The 23,710-nt window shown below is 45.5% G+C and overlaps 1 protein-coding gene across 4 annotated transcripts in view; it reads right to left on the minus strand.

Moving 5' to 3' along the window:
* Positions 1–2,174: 2,174 nt before the first annotated feature.
* Positions 2,175–23,710, minus strand: part of LOC137571300 (large ribosomal subunit protein bL19m-like) — a 37,910-nt gene continuing 16,374 nt past the window's right edge. Inside the window, exons 3-7 of one of the 4 annotated variants that reach the window (XM_068280238.1) lie at positions 20,354–20,472; positions 15,897–16,031; positions 10,959–11,137; positions 2,679–2,913; positions 2,175–2,299 (exon numbers count right to left, since the gene is read on the minus strand). In XM_068280238.1, coding sequence (XP_068136339.1) covers positions 2,295–2,299; positions 2,679–2,913; positions 10,959–11,137; positions 15,897–16,031; positions 20,354–20,472 — 673 coding nt within the window. In that variant the 3' untranslated portion in view covers positions 2,175–2,294. Of the gene's footprint in view, positions 2,300–2,540; positions 2,914–10,958; positions 11,138–15,896; positions 16,032–20,353; positions 20,473–23,710 lie in introns of those variants that run through there. The other 3 variants (XM_068280239.1, XM_068280240.1, XM_068280237.1) reach the window with 3 other exon arrangements.

Consider the following 23,710-nt stretch of genomic DNA (forward strand, 5'->3'; position numbering starts at 1 on the left):
CTGCAGAAGCCCTGTGCAGCCACTTACCGATGCTCCGGCCCCGCCTCTGGAATTTCTGACTTTAAAGTGAACCAGAGACGAAGCACCTTCATGTATTTTACCATATATATCAATGGGGACATTACAGAAAACACCTACCCTGCTCTCGGTTTCATTTTTAACTGCAGCTTGCTTCTTATCAGCCATGATAAAATCCCAGACTGAGCATTCAATCTGGCTTTGCTTAGGAATTTTTATAGCCGAGTCTCTGTTCTCTGGTGTCTTTTCTACCCAAGCCTGCCCCTTGTGGCTCTGCTCAGGAATCATTATAGCTGAGTCATTATTGCAAAGCCAGACTGAATGCTCAGTCGGGGATTTTATCAGGACTGATTAGAAGCAAGCTGAACAGTTAAAAATGAAACGGAGAGCAGGGTAGGCATTTTCTCTACTGTTCCCACTGATATATATGGTAAAATACATGTGTGCTTCGTCTCTGGTTTACTTTAAATGCGGAAAATCACTGCGCCTGCGCGGTTGTGTCCTCGCTACTGCTGATGTCACTGGGAATGTACGGCGCAGACCCAATAGGTCTGCGCCTGCGCCATACACTCCCAGTGAAGTCAGCGGGAGCAAGGACGCGGCAGCGCAGGCACATTGATTTTCAGACTTTAAAGTCGGAAATTCTGGAAGTGAACCAGAGGAAAGGAACTAGAGCATCGGTGAGTGGCTGCGCAGGCACAGGAGATCTGCAGGGGCCCGTTAAAAGCCCCAGGGAAGTTCAACTTATTTTCCCCTACAGTAGTACTTTAAGCAGCTGTTCATTACTAAACAAAATGGTACATTAGTACCACTTTGGTTAATAGCAAAAGAAATGTGAGTAGTAATATGGAGAAGTGTGGATATATCTCCCCCTTTGCCATGACCACACAAGGTTGCTTTGAGTTTTCCAGAACCAAAAGGACTGGAGATGAATATAAAACATAGGCTCACAGGACTGGCCTGTATCGGTATTTCCTATATAGTCAAGAAGATCAGGGAGCCAAGCTGCAGATCATGGTAAAATATCACCTAAAAGGTTCATGAATGATTCAGGGAAGAACCAATGCTAAAGGTGGCCACACACCATACAATTTAAAAAAAAAAAAATTTAAATTCAAGAATTGCAATCAATTTTTCTGACTAACATTTCAAAAATCTCACTAATGTACCACACACACACGTTAAATTTTTCCTTAACCACTTGCCGACCACACACTCATACCGTGCGGCGGCAAAGTGGTAGCTGGATGACCAGCAATGCACATCTGCGTCGCCAGGTGCCTTCCTAATTAATCAGGAAAGGCTGCTCGCCCGAGCGGCCGTTTCCTGTTAGATCATGGAGCGGGTCTCCGTGAATAGCCTGCAAGCCGCTGATCGTGGCTCGCAGACTAAATGTAAACGCAGGAGACGTTTGTCTCCTTTGTTTACATTGAACGGCGCTGTTGCTACAGCAGCACCGTAAGGCAGATCGGCGATCCCCGACCAATCAGCGGCCGGGAATTGCTGCCATGTGACAGATGACAGCCTGTCACAGGCTGCACAGGACGGATAGCATCCTGTGCAGCCCCGATCACCAGGGGTGAGAGGGAGGGGGGCTTTGAGGTGCCCCCCAGCAACACCCAGGCAGGCAGGAGCGATCAGACCCCCCCTGCACATCAGGGGGAGGGGGGGGGGAGAAAGTGGTGATCTGATCGCTCTGCCTGCAACCTGATCTGTGCTGGGGGCTGCAGAGCCCACCCAGCACAGATCATAAAAAACAGCGCTGGTCCTTAAGGGGGGGGGGGGGGGGGGGGTAAAGGCTGAGTCCTCAAGTGGTTAATTATGATAAAAATGATTGTAAACTCAGAAAAAATTGCTTAGGTTGTACATCAAAGAAATTGTCAATCTACCACACACACCATACAATTTTCATAAAAATTGATCATAAAAAGCCAACACTCAATCTTCTTTCATAAAATAAAAAGAAGAAATTCAATTAGATTTGACTGAATGAAAAAAAATTTTTTTAACTTTTCCGGTACAACCAATCGTATTTATCAAATTGGTGTAAAATTGGATCTTTTAACTGTATGGTGTGTGGCCACCTTGTTTGTAATTTTACCTGCCATGGGAAAAACCTGTGCTTTTTCCTTTATTTCAGTTTAAAATATACCGACTCCTGTTAACAAGAACATTTATTTATAGATAAGTACGCCAATGACTACAAAAGTTTGTTTTCCAGCTTTGCTTTAAAATCGCAGTCCTCCACAATGGCAACAATGCTCAGTGTGCCAAGATCAGACTTGTTTGGGTTTATTGGACAAATGTGTCAGCACACCAATAATTCCATAGTACATGCTCTTTTATTGAGCCATGCGTTCCCACAAGAGGAAAAAGCCGACAATTGTTTCGGGGCCACACAGGGTCCCCCTTCTTCAAGGCGCGTGGTTACAAAAGTAACCACGCGCCTTGAAGAAGGGGGACCCTGTGTGGCCCCGAAACAATTGTCGGCTTTTTCCTCTTGTGGGAACGCATGGCTCAATAAAAGAGCGTGTACTATGGAATTATTGGTGTGCTGACACATTTGTCCAATGTCTTATCTGGAGATACAGATGCCTATATCTCAGTGTCAAGCACCCAACCGATTTAACAGATGGTGTGCCCTTCATAACCCAGTGAACATTGTTTGGGTTTAGACTGTTTCTCTCGGCTTTCTAACTCTTGCAGTATATCCTGCTCAATCTTGGTTGTATCGTATTCCTTCAGCATATCAAACTCATCCCAGGGTTTAGCAGACTTCTTCGCTCTTTCAAAGTGTCTCGGCAACAGATACTTCTCAAACCGGATGCCTTTTATGTTGAATTTGTGCTGCTCCCACCGCTTGGACCATGGCCTCGGCTTCATCGCCACTTGTATCTGTTATTGGGGGAAACAGAAAACGTAGCTGAAGAGGTCATTTTGTAGCATTTACATCATATCTCTATAAAATTTACACACACATTTCACCAACTCTACATGAGAGGCTGTAGTGGTGGTGTCCTTTAAAGTGACACAAGCAAAAAAAAACAACAACCTCATGATATAATGAATTGGTTGTGTAGTACAGATAATTAATAGAACATTAGTAGCAAAGAAAATAAGGTCATTTTTATTTTCAAGTATATAGCTTTTTAATAACATTGCATCATTCTCTAATAATTGCAGTTTCCACACTACACATTTTAAAATGATTTCACAGAGCAGGCTACTGACCCTTTGAACATTTCAAAAAACCATAAACAAAGAACAAACGAGAGACAGTTGAGATAAATGCTTCAAAAGACAGTGCTGTCCAGGACTTTATAATTTCGCAGAGCTCACAGAAGCTCTTTTGCATAGATAACAGACGTTTCTTAACTCTTCCTGTACTAAAAACAATAGGAGACTCATACGTGCTAATAAGGTCATATTTCTTAGCAGTACTACACATACAGATAATTATACAAGTTTACTTTCACTTCAGATTTCTTTTAAAGAATGCCTAAACTGAAAGGGATATGGAGGCTGCCATATTTCTTTCCTTTTTAACAATACAGATTGCCTGTCTGTCCTGGTGATCCATTGACTCCAACACTTTTTTTTTTTAATACATTTTTTATTGCGCCTTCAATATAACATGTATCGATAAACACAACAGAGTAATACTGTGGCAGTAAAAAAATTTTACAAGGTAAAAGGTACATAACAGTGCAATTGTATTAGAAATACACATTTAAACATATAGACCCGTTTTAGCTACATTAAAATATGTAGCGAGGATTTAAGAGAAGAAAAGAAACAAGGAAAGTATATAGGAGAGATATAGGTGCATCCTAATCCTTGCGCTCCGCGGGCCCAGCCATTCGGACGATCATTTCATTCCGGATTGATACATTTTCATGGAATCTCAAGACTAGGGGGTTTTTTTTCTAACGGGGGTAGATGATAGAAGCTCATCTAATACAGCTTGGTTTGTGAGTTCATCTTGTTTATCTATCCAGCAGGCCCAAATCTCAAGGTGTTAGTCATTTCTGTTTTGAAAAGAATGGGCTAGTTCTTCCATTTGCATTATATGACTGTCTATTAGTTCAGGTAGCTGTGGGGCATTATTTGACTTCCAATGTCTCGCAATCAGTTGTCTGGCAGCTATTAGGATATGTCTGAAGGCTCGTACACATACACGTCTGACTGAAGCTAACAGGTTCGTCAGCACCTCCCGCTGGGCGGGTTTTCAGCAGACAGTACAGCGTGTGTACAGTCTGTCGGCGGACTGATAAGGCCGTTTCTGAACGATCAGCCGGGCAGGCCTTATCAGTCCGCCGACAGACTGTACACACGCTGTACTGTGCTGAAAACCCGCCCAGCGGGAGGTGCCGATGGACCAGTCGTTGGCTTCAGTCAGACGTGTGCTGGGAATACACGAGTCGATCCGGGGGCTCGATTAGTCGCCGGATCGACTCCTGCCGCGTCCCCGCTGCCGTCCAGATCGATTCCCGCTCGTCCCCACGGGCCCTTCCTTATCTTCCGCTCAATTCCCTGCTATTGTCCGCCTGCGGGGATCGAGCGGGGAATCGATCCGACGGGTCATCGGACCTGTCGGAAATTATCAATCGAGCCATCAGCGGCTCAATTGATAAGGGCGCATCGACACGTATATGCCCAGCATTAGTGTACATATCTTATCCCAGTCCTCGGGTTTGATAGTAATTTGTAGGTCAGATTCCCATTTAGAGACGAGGCAAAGCTGTTCCTTTAGTGAGTGAGAGAAGTAGTATTTGGTAGGCTTGGGACAAGGTATGTTACTGTGGTTCCGTGTGTGTGCAAAGTAGCTCAAATGGAGTAAGTTTACGTTGAATATGAGCTTTAGGATGGAGTGAGCTATAAAAGCTGAATATTTGTCTCTAAAAGATTAAGTACATTTTGGAAAATTAGATGTAGAGTCTAGGTCTGAAGGAATAGGTATGACACCTGAAGTATTAATGTGCCTGATCTGTGGCCCTTGTTCTCTGGACAAATTAAAGTGATCCTTAAGTAAAAAAAAACAGTTTCGCCGTCAGGAGCCGACAGGCTGGGAGCGCAAGTAATTCTTCGGGTTCCCAGCCACAATTGCGCCCTCTATGCTGCTATAGCATATAGCAGCACAGAGGGCACAATTGTGGCCAGGTGAGTAAAAGTGAAAAAAAAATTCTGACTTAAGGATCACTTTAAGGATATGAGAGCTGCGGATGCCTACCGGGAACTCCGGATTATCGAGAAGAGCCGTTAAAGGGCTTGGGATAGTGGAAAGATTGTATTGTGTGGCTAGCTTGTCCCAATATTGAAGGGTTATATTAGCTGACAAAGATATGTTGTCTGGATGTGGGCATAGATTTTTGTGTATCCAAGGGTATGCTCTGGGATCTAGATTACTGATATGTTTGTCTGGAGTAACCCATTGTCTATGGGAGCGGTTTTGGAACCAATCTATTATTTGTGTAAATATGTCAGCTTTATGATAACCTGTCAGGTCTGGTAATCCCATTCCTCCATCGTCAGCGCTGCGTAATATGTTGGTGCTTTATAAATACAATAAATAAATCTTTAGTTGTACATAGAAGAGTACCGTATTTTTCGGACTATAAGACGCACCTAGGTTTAGAGGGCAAAAATGAAAAAACAAAACAAAAACTAAACCTGGTGTGGCCGTAGCGCAGGGGAGTCTTATGGACCATTTCCGCCAAACTATCTAATCTACACTGCCCAGCTACACTAACCCCTGCTGCTCTCCCAATCACAATTACACTACACTCTGTACAATCACAGCTACACTACACTCTGTACAATCACAGCTACACTACACTCTGTACAATCACAGCTACACTACACTCTGTACAATCACAGCTACACTACACTCTGTACAATCACAGCTACACTACACTCTGTACAATCACAGCTACACTACACTCTGTACAATCACACAGCTACACTATAATCACAGGTACACTGGAGCCCCTCAAATATCCAGTGGCATGCTTCAATGCAGAGAGGGATGCGGCAGCTCTTATGGCTCCAGCTCTGGTGCTCACTTGAAGAGCTGGGGATATCGCCGGCAGCGTCACGTGACCCCCGCACGCCCGACACAGCATGTCTTCTAGCGAGCACCCGGGTCTCCAGCTCGCAGGATGGCGGAGCGGCGACAGCTGGACACCAGATCATTGAAAACTCTGGGGAGCCCGCACATGCCACCCGGGTGGAGTCCTCCAGCGCTGGTCACGTGACCTGCTCACTTGAAGAACTGTGACATCGCCGGCAGCGTCACATGACCCCCTGAACACCCGGAGCCCTCGGATCTTCCACCTGCAGGATGGAGGAGGAGCTGCGGAAGCTGAATGACAGACGGTCATTCAAAATCCAGGTAGGCAGCACATGCCGCCAGGGGTGAGTCATCAGATGGCGCAGAGGTGAGGCACACATGCCAAGGGAGTGGAGCGGCACGTTTAGCTAGCCAGAGGAGACCTGATCATGCCACCAGAGAGGAGAGCTGGAGGGGAGCCTTAGATCATATGTAAGCTGTGTGTGTGGGGAGGGGGGATACCATATATTCGGACTATAAGACGCAGTGACTTTCCCCCCCCATTTTGCAGATAGAAAAAGTGTGTCTTATAGTCCGAAAAATACAGTATTTAATTCTAGGTTGTTTGTTTGCCCAGACAAATTGTATAATCTTAGATTTTAGTTGTTTAATAACGGATCCAGGTATTATGAGGGGTATAGTTTGGAAGAGATAAAGCAAGTAGGGGAGCACATTCATTTTTATCATATTTAGTCTACCAGCCCAGGAGATGTATAAAGTGCACCACCTTTCCATGTCTTGTAAAATTGTGTGTATCAATGGAGGGTAGTTAAGTTGGTAGAGATTAGTTGGGGTTGCTGAGATATTTATGCCTAGATATTTAATAGATGTCTGCTGAATGACAAATGGGAAAGATTGATTGATGAGATTAATTTGGGATGCGTTAAGATTCATTGGGAGGAGTTCTGATTTGGGAGAGTTTAATTTGAAATTGCTCAACTTACTAAATCTATTTATTTCAGTCATTATGTTGGGGAGAGTAGTTGTTGGTTGAGTAGCGTATAATAACACATTGTCTGCATACCTAGATGCTTTATAGAAGTGGCAAGATATTTCTATTCCTTTAAATCGATATGTTATTTTGTATTGCATTTGCATAGTGTTCCATTGTGATTATGTATAAGAGTGGAGATAGTGGGCAGGCCTGCCTAGTTCCATTGCATATATTGAAGGCGCCCGACAGGGTCCCGCTGACTGAAATCTTGGCTGTAGAGTTTACATATAATGCCATTATTTTATGGAGAAGGCTATTTTGGAGTCCAAGTTGTTGTAAGGAACTTTGAAAAAAAAAGTCCTAATGGACCCTGTCGAACGCCTTCTCAGCATCAAGTGATAGTAGGCACATGGGCATTTTGTGAATTCTAGCATAGTTTAGTAAATTATTATTTATTTTTTCAAAGATTTTTATTGAAGTTTTGTTAGAAGGTAACAAACATAGGGTTCCAATAACACAATCATGAATGAGTATGAAAGCAAGGTAACATTGTGTTGATATAGCATTTTCAATATACCAAGGGAACCAAAACTAGGCAAACTGTTCATAAATGAGAGAGAAATAAACAATATTTCAACCTTATGTATAGCATAGGCTATATCCCATAGTTTGTGCATGGGATACCAAGCCCACTTGTGATTATCGGACGGGAAGTGAGATATCTAATGAGGATCTCAGGTGTGAACCAGAGGTATAATACCAGCTATCTGGAACATGCTTTTAAATGGGGTGGGGGATCGGAAGGGGATTTGGCCAGGATATGGATATTTGGCCAAAATTAGTGTCTTGCGGGTCCACACTGTAAAGTGTGTAGATCCCCCGCTATTGCGGCAAAGCGAGAGTAGAAAAGGAAAAGAGTTAGTGGAGGAGAGAGAGTCAGAGAGATTAGAGGAGAGAAAAGTAGAGAGAAGGGTAAATTAATTGTTTTGAGAGTGTTGTCTCTAGCTTCCTTTTCGGGACAACCTATAGTGAAAATAATGTAATAAAAGTTACAGTACCGTATATTCCGGCGTATAAGACGACTGGACGTATAAGACGACCCCCCAACTTTTTCAGTTAAAATATTGAGTTTGTGATATACTCGCCGTATAAGACTACCCCTCTTCCAACGTACACCAAATAAAAGAAAAATCATATACTGGTGCTGTACTGTATGTGGTACCCAGTATATAACAGTATATAGGCAATTGACTGGTTGGATTGGTCAACTCTCCCTGTTTATCAGAGCAGTATGGAAGAATAGATCGCGCTGTGCCCATAAAATACGCCTCTTCCACCCTTCTGGCCCATCCCTGTATCCTATTTACCTCCCTCTCTGCCTCTCAGATCTCACACATATGCACCTGTGCCGCTTCACTACAGTCCTCAGCAGCAAGATCTGAGAGACAGTAACAGGATAGGGGGTATCACCCAGCATCAATGATACCCGGCGTATAAGACGACCCCCAACTTTTCAGAACATTTTCAAGGGTTAAAAAGTAGTTTTATACGCAGGAATATACAGTAATTATGTATAGATGATTTAGTCAGTGTTTGCCCATTGTAAAATCATTCCTCTCCCTGATTTACATTCTGACATTCATCACATGGTGCCATTTTACTGCTGGCAGGTGAAGTCAGTGGAAGGAGATGCTTGCTTTTTTTGGCAGCTGGAAACAGCTGTTAACAGCTATTTCCCACAATGCAACTAGGCAATGGTCCTGAAATCACACTGTGGGAGGGGTTTCACCACAATATCAGCCATACAGAGCCCCCTGATGATAGTTTGTGAAAAGAAAAATACATTTCTCATGGGAAAGGGGGTATCAGCTACTGATTGGGATTAAGTTCAACTCTTGATTATGGTTTCTCTCTAAGCCACAGACCCTGAACAAGCATGCATATCAGGTGTTTATGACTAAAATGTGATTAGATTAGCTGCATGCTTGTTTCAGGTGTGTGATTCAGTCACAATTGTGGCCAAAGGGATTAGGACTGCCAGGCAACTCTGTATTGTTTAAATTTAAATTAATATGGCAACCTCCCCATCCCTCTCAGTTCATCTGTCTTTTAAAGCAAAACTTTCACAAACTCGGGTTACACAAGCTGATTGCACTGGTTTTTTTTAAGAGAATCTGTAAAATAAATAAAAAAATCCTAGGGGTTACTTACCTTTGGAAATGGAACCCTCCTCACCCTCTGGCCCCCAAACACTAGCAATGTAAATATTTACCTACCACCATCCTGCACAGCAGGCACAATAGCAGCTTTCCGATTGAGGTCAGGTCACAATAGCCTGCGCAGTAGAGCAGACCCAATCAGGCTTCGCTATATCCGCCTGATCGGAAAGCCGCCAGTGCAGGATGGTTGTAAGACATCTTTTCTGCTGTAGTTTTGGGGGAGACAGCGCTGGATCCCTGAGGCTTAAGAGGCATTAGAATCCAGAGGCTTCCCCCTCCCAATGTGAAGATGTGATACAATGTAGTCAGTGCACAGCTTGTATAACAGTGTACATGTACTGTCCCATCAATAAAACTCTACACACAGCTATACATGTCTAAACTAGAGCTTCACAGGTTGCCACTAGAATCTTTTTCCACTCCTCCATGATGAAGCTGGTGGATATAAGAGACCTTGTGCTGTCCCACCTTCTATTTGAGGGTGCCCCACAGGTGCTGAATAGGGTTTAGGTCTGGAGACATGCTCTGTCAGTCCACCACCTACTGTATATACCCTCAGGTTCATTAGCAAGGCAGTGGCTGTGTGTTGTTTCGATGGGTCAGCAAATTTACACCGTTATACAAGTTGTACACTGACTACTTTGCAATGTCTCGAAGTATCATCATATCTTCAGTGTTGTCCTATGAAAAGATAAAAGAAACTATTTACAAACATTTGAGAGATGAACTCACTTTTGAAATACTGTATGCAGTCCAGTAGACTGATTAGTGCAAAGGTTTGTACCCTGGGGAGACCAAGCAGCACTGAGGATATATAATACCAAACACAGAAGACCTGTTTCTTCAGTCTACCTACCCCTCAATACAAACACTGCCTTCCAGGATGATGAAGGGCACATTTTGTACAGAGAAGGGGTATGAAGGGGTATTTCTATCAAACTTGAACAATCACCTCTAAACATCTCATATTAACAGCGCAACATTGTTATAACTTCTTTAAAGTGTACCCGAGACAAACTACATCTCAGGTTTTATAATTCCCTGGGGCTTCCTCCAGGCCCTTAGAGGCCACTCGGTCCCTCAACATCTCCCTGGGCTGCTCCTGTTCCCCCATGGCCAGCCTGATACTTTATAGTTACTGCGCAGGTGAAGAGTGATGGGAAGGGGCGTGGTGTTCGTGCGAGCGACGAAGCGAGACTTGGCCAAAGTACCGGCGGTCCAGCAGGGGATGGGAGCGGCACGGGAAGACGGCGAGGGACTGAGTGGCCTCAAGGTGGATGGAGGAAGCCCCAGGTAAGTGTAAAACCTGATACTTGGTTCATCTCAGATTTCCTTTAATGCTCCTTAGGAATAGTTTGGCAAAGTTTACAGAAATTCAAAGCTAAATACTGTACACACTTTACATTTTTCTTGGCCAAGATGATCTTTAGGTCTGGAAATCTAAAGTATGTACAGCTGTTCCCCAACATGGTTGTCCTCTCCATCGGGATGGATCTCTCGCAGTCGTCCTGCTTTGCATCCACACAAATATTTGTCCTGGGCATTCCACCACTTACATGAAATGGGCCTTGCAAACCAAGTGGCTTCATCAGGTAAGTACGCAAAAATAAAGTTTCCAGTTCAAACTACAATACTATCCTTCTGACGTTCTACCGTATCGATTGATATAGTTACTTACAGGATTGACAGGAACTTCTGTGTCATAGAGCACAACTGGCTGCATGTTGACATCCACCGTGCTGTACTCAGGCAGGGCATCGCGCAGATACATCAGGTTATCGTCCAGCCTCTTCTCCAGCTTCAGTACTTTGATTTCCTGCATACGGGGACTGTACATATCATATCTCATCTCCACACCTGAACAAGACAAAGACCAGGCCCTGAGTATTGGCGCACACACTGAACGGCAGCACAGCTATATAGCACACTGTACAATCATAGCTCATACTGCACACACTTAACTGTAATAGCTGATACAAACCATGTACATTTCCTGTCAGACTGATTGAAAACTTCAGGCATGTTCAATCTGCTTGTGATTGAGAAAAGGATTGATTTCACTGCGCAAAATTATCTCAATTGGAAGCAGTTCAGAAATTCTGGGAATGATTGATCTGTCGAGGAAATTGCATGGTGTGTATTGCTAGGCATACACGGCTCATTTGTGTCCTTATCAATCGAGCCGCTGATGGCTCGATTGATAATATCCGACAGGTCCGATGACCCGCCGGATAGATGCCCCGCTCGATCGCCACGGGCGGACAATAGCAGGCAATCGAGTGGCTGATAAGGCATGCCCGCGGGGACGAGTGGGAATCGACCCGCGCCGGCATCGAGCCACTGGCTCGATACCGGCACATAAACTGACCGTGTATGCCTAGTATATCAGCCATAACATATTACACAAAATGTACACATTACATACCCGTATTTTTCGGACCATAAGATGCACCTAGGTTTTGAGGAAAAAAATCAGGGAAGAAAAAATATACTTAAACCTAGGTGCGTCTATGGTGCAGGGGCGTCTTATGGGCCTTTTACCCGCCGCAACCCCCCTCCCCAAACTGTCCCTAAAATCCACTACACTAATCCCTGCTGCACCCTACCCCTTACACTACACTAACCCCCTCCTGCTCTCCAAACAAAGCTACACTACACTAACAGCACCTCACCGTTCAGCTCTTGCCTGATCCAGCCGCCGCGCTCCTCCCACCTCTCTCCAGCTTGTCCAGGCATCCCTCTTCTCCTCCCGCATCTGTGGCATCACCTGGTCTAGCTGTGCACAGCAGCTGCCTGCTGCTATACAGTTTCGGGATCCCCGTCCGCATGGCCACTAGCTCCGTAGCTTTGCTACGAGATGCCACCCATGCCGGAAGAGAAGATGCCCAAGGAGAAGATGGACACCTGGACAAGCCGGATGGGTAAGAGTGGCTTCCTGCGCACCCCAGCTTTTTTTTTTTTTTTTTTTTTTTTAAACCTTCGAACCATAAGATGCTGTTTAGGGGAAGAAAAAGTGCGTCGTGGTCCAAAAAAATACAGTAAACCTTACAATTGTAGAACCCACTATACAACTGTAGGACACATTACACACACACTGTACAGTTGTAGTATATATTACAACTGCAGCACAGGCTACTAGTTTTTACAAGATTTGTCTCTCAATATGAAATCTATGTGTTGGCAATCACAGTCCTTATACTTGATTTCTGCCATGGTCTCCATTACTAAATAGCATTTACCTCAGGTACATTCACTCAAGTTTTTTTGTTTAACTGCTGTGCCCCGCAGTGGAAGCACTTACTTTTGCAACTATCTTAAGAGTAGGGATGCCAGAAACAGAATGGCTTTGAGAAATCAATGTGAAGTATTTTCTGAATAGAAGATGCACTTTTTCTCCCCAAAAATGGACAGTTATTGTGTCTTATATTCCAAATACAGGGGTGTCCCCAACTTGTGAACTGCCGACCCGCTGCAATGTCAGGGACTCCCTTTACTGCCCCCTCCAATCCCCTGTGTCCTCCTGAATAAATGAAAGCAGCTGCATCGCGTCTCACCTCATCCATCAGAGCCTGCTGCAATCAGAGACCCCTCCTTTACCTCACTGCTCCCCTAGTGCTGGCTTCTACTAATTGTGTCAATACATGTGACCGGCAATAGGGAAACATTGAGAGAGAGGAGAGGCTCTGATGTATGAGGTGAGAGATGCGATGCTGCTGCTTTTATCTATACATGGGGGAGCGGAGGATGACACCAGGGGACAAAAGTCTTTTTTTCTAGACTTTTAGTTGATATTCTGTCTCTCTTCATTAAAATGATATATAGAACAGCATCAAGTAAAGGTAGGCTGCTGAGAAGTTGTGCAGTGCTGTGGCTCAATACCATTTCACTAAAATTATGCTGGCACTATTTTAACCTCCTTGCCGTTCTAAAAAATCCGGCAAGGAGGTAGCGCCGCACTTTTAAAAAAAAAAAAAAAAATTTTTTGTAAATCATGTAGCGAGCTCAGGGCTCGCTACATGATAGCCGCTGAGCGGCGGCATCCCCCCACCCACTCCGATCGCCTTCAGCGATCAGAGAATGCAGGAAATCCCGTTGAGAACGGGATTTCCTGCAGGGCTTCCCCGGTCGCCATGGCGACCGGGCGGGATGACGTCACCAACGTCATGGACGTCGTGACGTCAGAGGGAATCCCGATCCGCCCCTTAGCGCTGCCTGGCACTGATTGGCCAGGCTGCGCAGGGGTCTGGGGTGGGGGGGGGGGTATGGCGGCTCGGCGGGTAGCGGCGAATCGGCGGCGATCGCGTACTACACGCAGCTAGCAAAGTGCTAGCTGCGTGTAGGAAAAAAATTATGCAAATCGGCCCAGCGGGGCCTGAGAAATCCTCCTGCGCAGGTTACCACGAACTGTGTTCGGGATAACCGGCAAGGAGGTTAAGGTGGCCACTAATGATTCAATCTTTTTCATCCAATTTTACCACATCTAGGTAGTCTAAGGGTGGCCATACATGGCACAATATTTTTTTTTTTCTTTCGATTAGATAATTTAGTTCGATTATTCCGTTAGATCGAATATAAAGATATTTCCAGCATGTCCGATCTGATTTTTCTCGAAAAAACTGGATAATAGTTTGAATTTCTTGATCGAAAAAAAAAAAAATTTCAACTTTCATTCGATTATTTAGATCTAATAAACGGGATAATCAAACGTTTTTATTGTACCATGTATGGCCTTAAGGGTAAATTGAATTAATATACCGTATATACTCGCATATAAGCTGACCCGCGTATAAGCCGAGATACCTACTTTTCTCTCACAAATCAGAAAAAAGTCATTGACCCGCATATAAGCCTCCCCCCCAGTATAGCCCCCTCCACAGTATAAATAGCAAAATGTACCCCCACAATGAAGCACCCCCAGATCCAATTTAAATAGCCAGATGTGCCCCTAGTATGAGGTGGCCCATTCTCCCTGTAGCCATATGTGCCCCCAGTAGGCTGCCCCCTCTCCATAGCCAGCACCATACTTATTACAAGCTATGTACCTTATAGTGACTGACACAGACTTATGCAGGACACGTGCACATTATTCAAAAAGTATGTACATATTGTAACCTAAACCAATAAAGTGCAATATGCAATCCATGAATATGATCTAATTTGCAATAGGAAAAAAATGCATGAGAAAATTCAATAAACAATACATCATATACTATGCAACCAGGCTGTCATAAATCAGAAAGCATCAAGTGCAGTATATATAGGAAATTGTGCAAAACAAAGACTGCAGCAGCAGCCAAAGAAAAATGGATGTCCAGAAGTGTAACCAATGAATAAAGTGCCAAGTGTAAGTGGAAAAAGAGAGAAAGAAACTCATGCAGCAGCAGTAAAGAGTTAATGAAAAGATTGTGCACTCTGTGCAAAGCACAGTGAAAGTGTTGCCGAGCAGACTAGGCTGCTGAATGACTGAGATATAAAGCAGAACAGGGAGGGCAAGAGTGTGCAGCAATAAATCACCAAATCTGGACGGAAGCTGTTCTGCTGTTCTCTGTTCCACGATCCATTCAGCTGTTCACCTCGGCCATCTGATCAGCTGTTTACTTTGCTCCATTCCCATGTAATTAGCTGTTCTCCCCTGCACTGTGTGGCTTTGTGATCATCTGCACCGTGAGGCCTTGTAATTAGCTGTTCTCCCCTGCATCGTGCTGCCATGTGATCAGCTATTCTTCTCTGTACTGTGCGGCCAGCCAGCCACGTGTTCAGCTGTTTCCCTCTGCTCTGTTTGGTCATGTGATCAGCGTTTCCCCTCTGCTCTGTTCGGCCATCCAATCATCTGTTCTCCTCCCTCCTGCTAACCAATCCAGTAAGCTCTCCCCGCCTGCCATCCACTGCGTGGAAGCATGTTGCTCGCATTACCGTTGCACTCCTTTCCGATCATCTCTTCACTCAGGGGCACAGGATCGGGTAAATCAATACATTTGTGCGCACTGACACTGCCACAGCAAGAAGGTGACTCGCATAGAAGCCGAAGGGGGGACTTTTGAGCACATATTTTGTACTGAAAAATTCGGCTTCTATGCGAGTATATACGGATTTGAATGGATAATATAGGCAGTTCCCTTACATTACATGGAAATGGTAAAATTGGATGAAAAAGATTGTATAATTAGGGCCTGTTCAGACTGTCAGCGTATGAAGAACGCGTATAAAATCAAAGAAACGCAAGTGTTCTAATGCGTTTTCTATTGCATTTTGCACACACACGTGACCCAGGGCAAAAAAAAGAATTATGGGAACCGCAGAGGAAAACGTATGCTAAAAACGCAATAGTACGCGTTTTTGATACGCGTCCATAGACTTTCATTGCGTCCGTTTCTATGCGTGATGCACAGAACTGCATGCAGCAATGCGGATAAGAAACGTATGCGTCTCATACGCATACATGTGAACTAGCCCATTCAAAAGCATTAGGAGCCGGTTCTATGCGGTTTTGGTACCCGTACGCGTTCCCTGAAAACGGCTAGGAACGCGCATAGTCTGAACAGGCCCTAAGTGTACACCATTAGATGTATGTGTCATACACAACCAGCTCTAGTTAGGGGTCTCAGGCATTACATACCTTGTCCCTCAATAACATTTCGGAGAGTAAAAGTGGCACCCAGGCCACCCCCTGATCTTTGGATACAAAGCCCTACAAATCTGTGGAGATTTCCGCCATTGTGAGGATCTGACATGGTCACAGCAAGGATGCTACCTAGAAAAGATTAAGGGGGAAAAAAAAAAGCAATTAATACAAGGAAAACCAGAACGCCCACACAGAGCATACAAAAAATGGGCGTGAGGTCACCGTCACCCAATACCACTATCTGTATACGCATAATCAGGGTGATGGATGAATGGTCGCTGCTACCGACAGATAAAGTTCATTTCTTCTTTTGACTAATAAAAGGTATACACTCATACACAACCCTCATGTTAATTGATGTAATGGATAGCACTCTTACCTTGCAGCCCTACTTTATTTTTAATCAATTTGCCAAAACCTCAAGGGAATTTTTTTTTCACGTTGTCATTATGGGCTGTTGTGTGTAGAATTCTGAGGGAAAACAATGAATTTAATCTATTTTGGAACAAGGCTGTAACAAATGTGGAAAAAAAGTGATGCGCTGTGAATACCGTATATTCCCGAGTATAAGCCGATTCGAGTATAAGCCGACCCACCAACTTTTAACTTAAAAAAAAAAACACCACCACTCACAGCCATGGCCGGTGACAACCATATATTAGAAAAGCAGCAGAAATTCAGCAGATTGCAATAATAAGCCAGAACATAGGCCTACAATGGGGATGGACATGCAAATAACTCCTGTTGCAAAGTTTAAGCTGGCATAAAGATAAAGCAAGGAATGCAGAGCCACATAGTCATGTATATAAAACTTGATTTAGGACTGCAAGGATTCTCATCACTCAGTAGACAATGTCCCTGTATGCCTTCCAAGGCTACAACTCGAGATGAGGTTAGCTGGGTCCTCCCATGGAAATGTCAAGTGTGTGGTCTGGTCTCCCTCAGATGATGCACCACTGTGCATATAGTGGGGGCACTGTGGGGGTTACTCAAAGAGTAGTGGCTCGAGTATAAGCAGAGACCCCCACTTTTGGCCCCAAAATTGGGCTTATACTCAAGTATGTACAGTACTTTCTGGATGCACTGTATTTAAGATAGAGTTGCTAAAGGGGTGTGGCCAAAATCAATTAACCCTTTGCACACAATTATTCATTCAAACCTAACAATAAGGAACCACTATCCCTACAGAGGTTTTAGTTTGCAAAAAAATGCATTATTTCCCAGTGTCACATACACAACGCAGAGACTATTCTGTGCAAGTATGTGTCTAACCTTTGGCCCTATAACATGCATAATGTAAGAGCACTGCAGCAACTTCTACTCGCACCATACGCACACACCAGCAAGAGCCTGTAAATGCTGAATGTACTTACAGGACAGGAAAGAGCACTGGAATTAACCTTGGCCACAAAAAAAAATACTGAATCCTAGCTCATCTCTCTAATGATGGCAGTTGAGTCAGATGGAGGTGCTAAAGGGGGTGTGGTCAAACAGCAAAGTCAATTAACCTTTTGCACACTCACAAATACTCAGACATCTGCACTGTCTGCCTCAGGAGAGGAGCGACAAGGATACGCTTTCTAATCTGTTAGATAAGTTGACGCACTGTATGCTTGCATACCGCATTATGCATGTTATAGGGTCAGAATTAGGACACATACTTACCCAGAGGAGCCTGGCAATAATACATTGTTTTCCAAACTAATAGCTCTGCTTTATAATTCGCAATAGGGATAATGGTTGCTTATGATGTGTGAATGAGTGTGAATGTGCAAAGGGTTAAATTACTTAATTTCTATGGGCAAGTTCAACACAGCAAAATTCCACATAGCTCTACTGTTTATTACAACACAGAATGTATTAATTGTCAGAGTGAGAACTTTTCATGTTGCCCACCAAATTATATCAATCTGAATGCCTCCTTAAAGAGGATCTGTAACATCAAAAGATCCCCTGGGGGGTACTCACCTCGGGTGGGGGAAGCCTCCGGATCCTAATGAGGCTTCCCACGCCGTCCTCTGTCCCACGGGGGTCTCGCTGCAGCCCTCTGTACAAGATGACGTCATTATTTACCTTCCTGGCTCCTGCGCAGGCGCTCTGACGGCTGTCGGCTCCGAACTACACGGAAATACCCGATCGCCGTCGGGTCTGCTCTACTGCGCAGGCGCAAGTTTCCGGCGCCTGCGCAGTAGAGCAGACCCGACTGAGATCGGGTATTTCCGTGTAGTTCGGAGCGGAAAGCAGCCACAGCGCCCCCGCTGGAGCCTGCAAAGGTAAATATTGAACTGACAGTCGGCTCTGTCGCCGGCTGTTCGGAGGGCTGCAGCAAGACCCCCGTGGGACAGAGGACGGCGTGGGAAGCCTCATTAGGATCCGGAGGCTTCCCCCACCCGAGGTGAGTACCCCCCAGGGGATCTTTTTGACGTTACAGAGGCTCTTTAAACTCTCTGGCGGTGCATTTCTTTCTGGATTTATGGGTCTAAAAGCGGTACATTTTTTTTTCAAGAATTTTAGGCCTCCAATTCATAACTCTCCAAAATATGTCAGAATAAAGGCCTTAAAAGTCATCCCGCATATAATAAAAGACTAGAACACAAAATTGTTGAAATAATTAAATTTATGAATAAGCTTAAAAAATAGTGAAACTGTACAAATATGGCACCAGACAATACCATATGTACATATATATCTAATACACCTGGTATATTTTGAAACAGGTAATGGCACAGAGGGCTTAACCTCCTGAGCGGTCTGGACGAGCTCAGCTCGTCCATCACCGCCGGAGGCTGCCGCTCAGGCCCTGCTGGGCCGATTTTTATCAAATAAAGTGCAGCACACGCAGCCGGCACTTTGCCAGCCGCGTGTGCTGCCTGATCGCCGCCGCTCTGCGGCGATTCGCCGCGAGCAGCGGCGAAAGAGGGCCCCCCTAGCCGCCTGAGCCCTGCGCAGCCGGAACAAAAAGTTCCGGCCAGCGCTAAGGGCTAGATCGGAGGCGGCTGACGTCAGGACGTCGATGACATCACTCCGCTCGTCGCTATGGCGACGATATAAGCAAAACAAGGAAGGCCGCTCATTGCGGCCTTCCTTGTTTATTCTGGGCGCCGGAGGCGATCGGAAGATCGCCTCCGGAGCGCCCTCTAGTGGGCTTTCATGCAGCCAACTTTCAGTTGGCTGCATGAAATAGTTTTTTTTTTATTTAAAAAAAACCCTCCCGCAGCCACCCTGGCGATTTAATCAGAACGCCAGGGTGGTTAATCACAATCTGGGCAGTAGAGGTGCGATTCCTTTCAGACTTTTTTCCATTTGCTATCAGTCTTAGGCGGTAGGCAGAGAGTAGCCAAAATCCAGGCAGAGGTCGGTGCAGGCGGTAGGCAGAGGGTAGCCAAAATCCAGGCAGAGGTCGGTGCAGGCGGCAGGCAGAGGGTAGTCAAAATCCAGGTAAACGTCGGTAACAGCAGATCAGCAGAAGCACTTAGCTCAGAAGCAGTTGGGAACCAAATGGCTATATTGTTAACACCCTGTGTTTTCACATGAGCTTATCTGACATCTCTGCCATGGCAGTCATGTAACACAGGAGAGAGATCAAATTACAACTTGTGATTAGAAATAAATGAGGAGGAATTAGACTTAATGCTCTACATACATACAGGGTGTGTTTCTCTCTGTTTATCTTTTGTCCTGTGCAAGAGTCCAGGTCCAGATGAGACTGCTTCTCATTGGCACTGAGGGATCAGCTGGGCAGCAGAGTGAATGGTGGAGACAACATGCTGCACAGAGCTTCTGTAGGGGAGGAAGGCTGGAGGCTGGGCAGCTGCTAGGAGAAGCGGAGAGCTGGCTGCAGAGGAGGGTGAGAGACCGCACAATGACACTTGAAATTTATCCGATGCCCCTGATGATGTCACGACGTACGCGTACCTCCACTTTGATTGCTCACCGAGATCCCGGAAGAAGAGCGGGGACATGGGCATTCCGGTGGCTGAGGGTCCCACTTGGCAGCAGCGATCGCGTGCGGGACCCAGGAATGCTGCTAGAGCACGTGGAGACAGGTAGTTAGATACCTCGAGCTAGGCTTGGGATTACCGCTAAGGATCTTAAAGGAAGCATCCAAGCTACAACAAAGAAAAAAAATCTTTACCCGGGGCTTCCTCCAGCCCCTGGCAGCCGATATGTCCCTCGCCTCAGCTCCAGAGTCCCAAGATGCCCTCCGCTTCAGCTGCGCCAGAGCGCCATTCTCGATCGCGCTCACGTGGTCTGGAGTGTTCTGCGCAGTAGTTACAGCAATAAACCTTTACTGTGTAAGACAGAATCTAACTCGTTACTGAAGGGCCACTACACAGCTACCGTATATTACCAAGAATTCTGCTTACACAAATAGTTCTTATTAATGCATCGTGCTGTGTATCTCTTCCAGAGCCTTTTACAAAGCAGAACGACTGGATCGGTCGCCATACCTACGTAAAATTCGGGAATCTCAATGGTTTTCCTTCTTTCAAACATGTCATTTCTTTCAAGGTAAAAACAAAGTGGGTCTTTTCTGCATCGACGGGGTATGAATTCTGGGCTCAGGTACCTTGATTAAAAAAAAAAAAAAAAAAGAAGATTTCACATTCAGTAGATATTCAGTTATTTTACAGACTGAGTAACGCATTTCCTTTATACACGTGTCCAACACAATGCACAACCAACCATACAACATGACTAAAAACATGGCAAGCTGCTTACATGACAAGTACGTACACACATGCCAATCAACTAAACAACTAACTCTTTAAATACTTTGCACGCAAGCTAAACGACAAACTGCACAACATGTCCACATTCAAAAACAACAAAGCTGTTCAAAAGAGATAGTTGAGCAGGTTGATCCACCGATTGGATCAGTTGGTCATCTGGTTGTTTGCCAACTATCCTCCAACAGACCAAGTTTATAAGATAGTTGGGCAGACTGTTGGGACGTGTGTATGAGCCTTTAGACCTTATTTCACATGTGAGGCTGAAGGCAATGAGTCAACTGCCTGCCCGTTGCTCCTGTGCACCCTTCGGCATATAAACATGGCTACAACTGCCCTCTGCAGTGTTCTCCTCAGGCTCTTTTAGCTGGGTGCTCCACCCGGCTAGTTTTGATGAGCACCCGGCTGTCATCTGCTCACCACCTCCTATTCTGTAAGCAGAGTTGCACACAGAAGCACTGGCCCTGCATTCTCTCATCTCGCCCCACCCGGCTATTTTTTCATTCACTCGGCTACTTTTTCACACCCACCCGGCTAGAAAAAAAATTCTGGGGAGAACACTGCCCTGACATGGCATATGATGCGAGCATAAATCAAACACTAACACTTGGCTGCATTCAGTGGCCAGTAGAGTGGAGGCTGTGCAATAGGCATGCAGTTCGAATGAAAAAGTCCTTAAAGGGGCACTATGGTGAGAAATTGTAACATTTAAAATATGTGCAAAAAAAGAAGTATGGTTTTTCCTGAGTAAAATGAGCCTTAAATTACTTTTCTCCTATGTTGCTGTCACTTACAGTAGGTAGTAGAAATCTGACAGAAGTGACAGGTTTTGGACTAGTCCATCTCTTCATGGGGGATTCTCGGGGATTTATTTATTTTAAAAAGCACTTAGTAAATGGCAGTTGCTCTGTCCAAACTGTGTAGCGAGCAGGGAAGCTGGGCAGCATCATTTTTAAATCCTCTTTAGAGAATATCTTTATAAAGAATAAAAGCCTTGCTGAGAATCCCCTATGAAGAGATGGACTAGTCCAAAACCTGTCACTTCTGTCAGATTTCTACTACCTACTGTAAGTGACAGCAACACAGGAGAAAAATTTATGGCTCATTTTACTCTGGAAAAACATACTTCATGTTTGCAAATATTTTAAATTTTACAATTTTTCGCCATAGTGCCCGTTTAAAGGGCAACTGAAATGAGAAGAATATGGAGGCTGCCATGTTTATTTCCTTTTAAACAATACCAGTTGCTTGGCTGCAGAAGTGTCTGAATAACACCATAAACAAACATGCAGCTAACCTGTCAGAGCTGACAATAATGTCAGAAACACCTGATCTGCTACATGCTTGTTCAGGGTCTATGGCTGAAAGTAATAGAGGCAAAGAGTCGGCAGGGCTGCCAAGTAACTGGTATTGCTTAAAAGGAAATAAACAAGACAGCCTCCGGCCACAGCCCTGCCTCTCAGCACTGATCGCCGCCTCTCCCCCGCCCCTCTCAGTCTGCCTTCACTGAGAGGGGCGGGGAGGAGGCAGAGATCCGCCGCTGATAGACGCACATGGGGCAGAGCTACAGCTCATAGCTCTGCCTCCATGAGCAGCAAAATCTACGACCAAGTTGGTCGTGGATTTTGCAGGGGGGGGATTTGGGGGGTAAAGGACCCCCGTTCTGCTGCGGGATAGCGGCGGTTTAGCAGGGGCAAACATGCCCATGTTGAATCAAAGGGAAAAAGCGAGTTTTATTCTCGCTTCAGAGTCTCTTTAAAGTGCGATTGAGATGAATATTTTTACTTGGGGCTTCTTCTAGTTCCCTCGATGTTCTCCCAGTCCCCTCCTTTGTGTCAATGCCATTGAGTCCGCTACTACTATACATACCCCCAATCGCGCTCATATGGCCAGGAGCATTCTGTGCACGTGCAGTAGAATCATTAAGGCGGCGCAAAATGCTCCTGGCTATGGGAGCGAGATGGAGGAGGCACGTGGCCAAAAACAACGCATGCGCAGTGGCCCGCTCCCCAGCTGGATCCCGGACTGCACAGCAAAGTGGCCTGTGGGACCTGACAGACTATATGGTGCTGGAGGAACCAACAGGTAAGTAAGTAAAAATCCTTTTCTCCTATTCATCTTAACTTTATTTTAAAGTTTACCTAAAGTGTACTTCATAGGCTTAGCCCTTCCCCCTTGCCGGTCTAGCGCTGGGACATCCTGAGGTTCATCAACAAGGTCTTGCTGATGGAGCTCGGCTGCACTGTGCTCAGCTCAGCTTTTTCTGCCAAGGCCAAGTGGTGGCTCCTTGCTGCTGCACAGGCTGGCCTGCGCAGTGCAGCCACGCTGGTGTATGTACAGGAGTGTGGATGCAAGCTTCTGAGGGTCCCAGCGCTGGATTGGTGGTCAGGAGAATGATGCACTGGAGGATCCAGAAGCTTCCCTCTACTGAGGCATTTCATGGTTTCCCTTCTGGACCTCACAGGATTGCTTTAACGTGAGAGAGCGGATGCTCACGCATGCGCAGTGCGGAGCGGCCTGAGTGCTTCCAAAGACTCCTGAAGCCAGCCCAACGTGGAAGAGAGCAGTCTACGACCCATGTGTCATAGATTGCTAATGGGGGAGCCTGCGGGGGAACGTGGAGACCAGGAAAGCTCTATAGGACCCAGAGCCTTCCCTCTTCTTAGGCGAGTATCTGGTTTTTATTTTTTGTTACGCTTCAGACTCCCTTTAAATGCCAGCAAATACTATCATTACATTACAAGTTCAGATTAACCACCTCACGACCGCCTAACGCTGATTGGCCGCCGCAAGTACTGCGTAAGGTACTTATCCGTTAGCCGGGCGCATCCAGCAGGTGGCGACAAAACTCCACTAGAGTTGCATCTTTCCCTACTATCCATGTCGGCCTGGAGGGGGAATAGTAATTAGCGCCACCTGTCGGATGCGCCCGGCTAACGGATAACTACCCTGCGTAGCACCGGAAGGTGTCAAGTCCTGGGGGCGGAGATTAGTGGTGATCGCGCGCGCATCCCCGCTTACTGTAAGTGACGAAGCAGAGGATCTTGCCGCTATAAGACCGAAACCGCCGTCTATTTA

Source organism: Hyperolius riggenbachi, chromosome 4 (assembly GCF_040937935.1).
Source record: "Hyperolius riggenbachi isolate aHypRig1 chromosome 4, aHypRig1.pri, whole genome shotgun sequence".
Lineage (NCBI taxonomy): Eukaryota > Metazoa > Chordata > Amphibia > Anura > Hyperoliidae > Hyperolius > Hyperolius riggenbachi.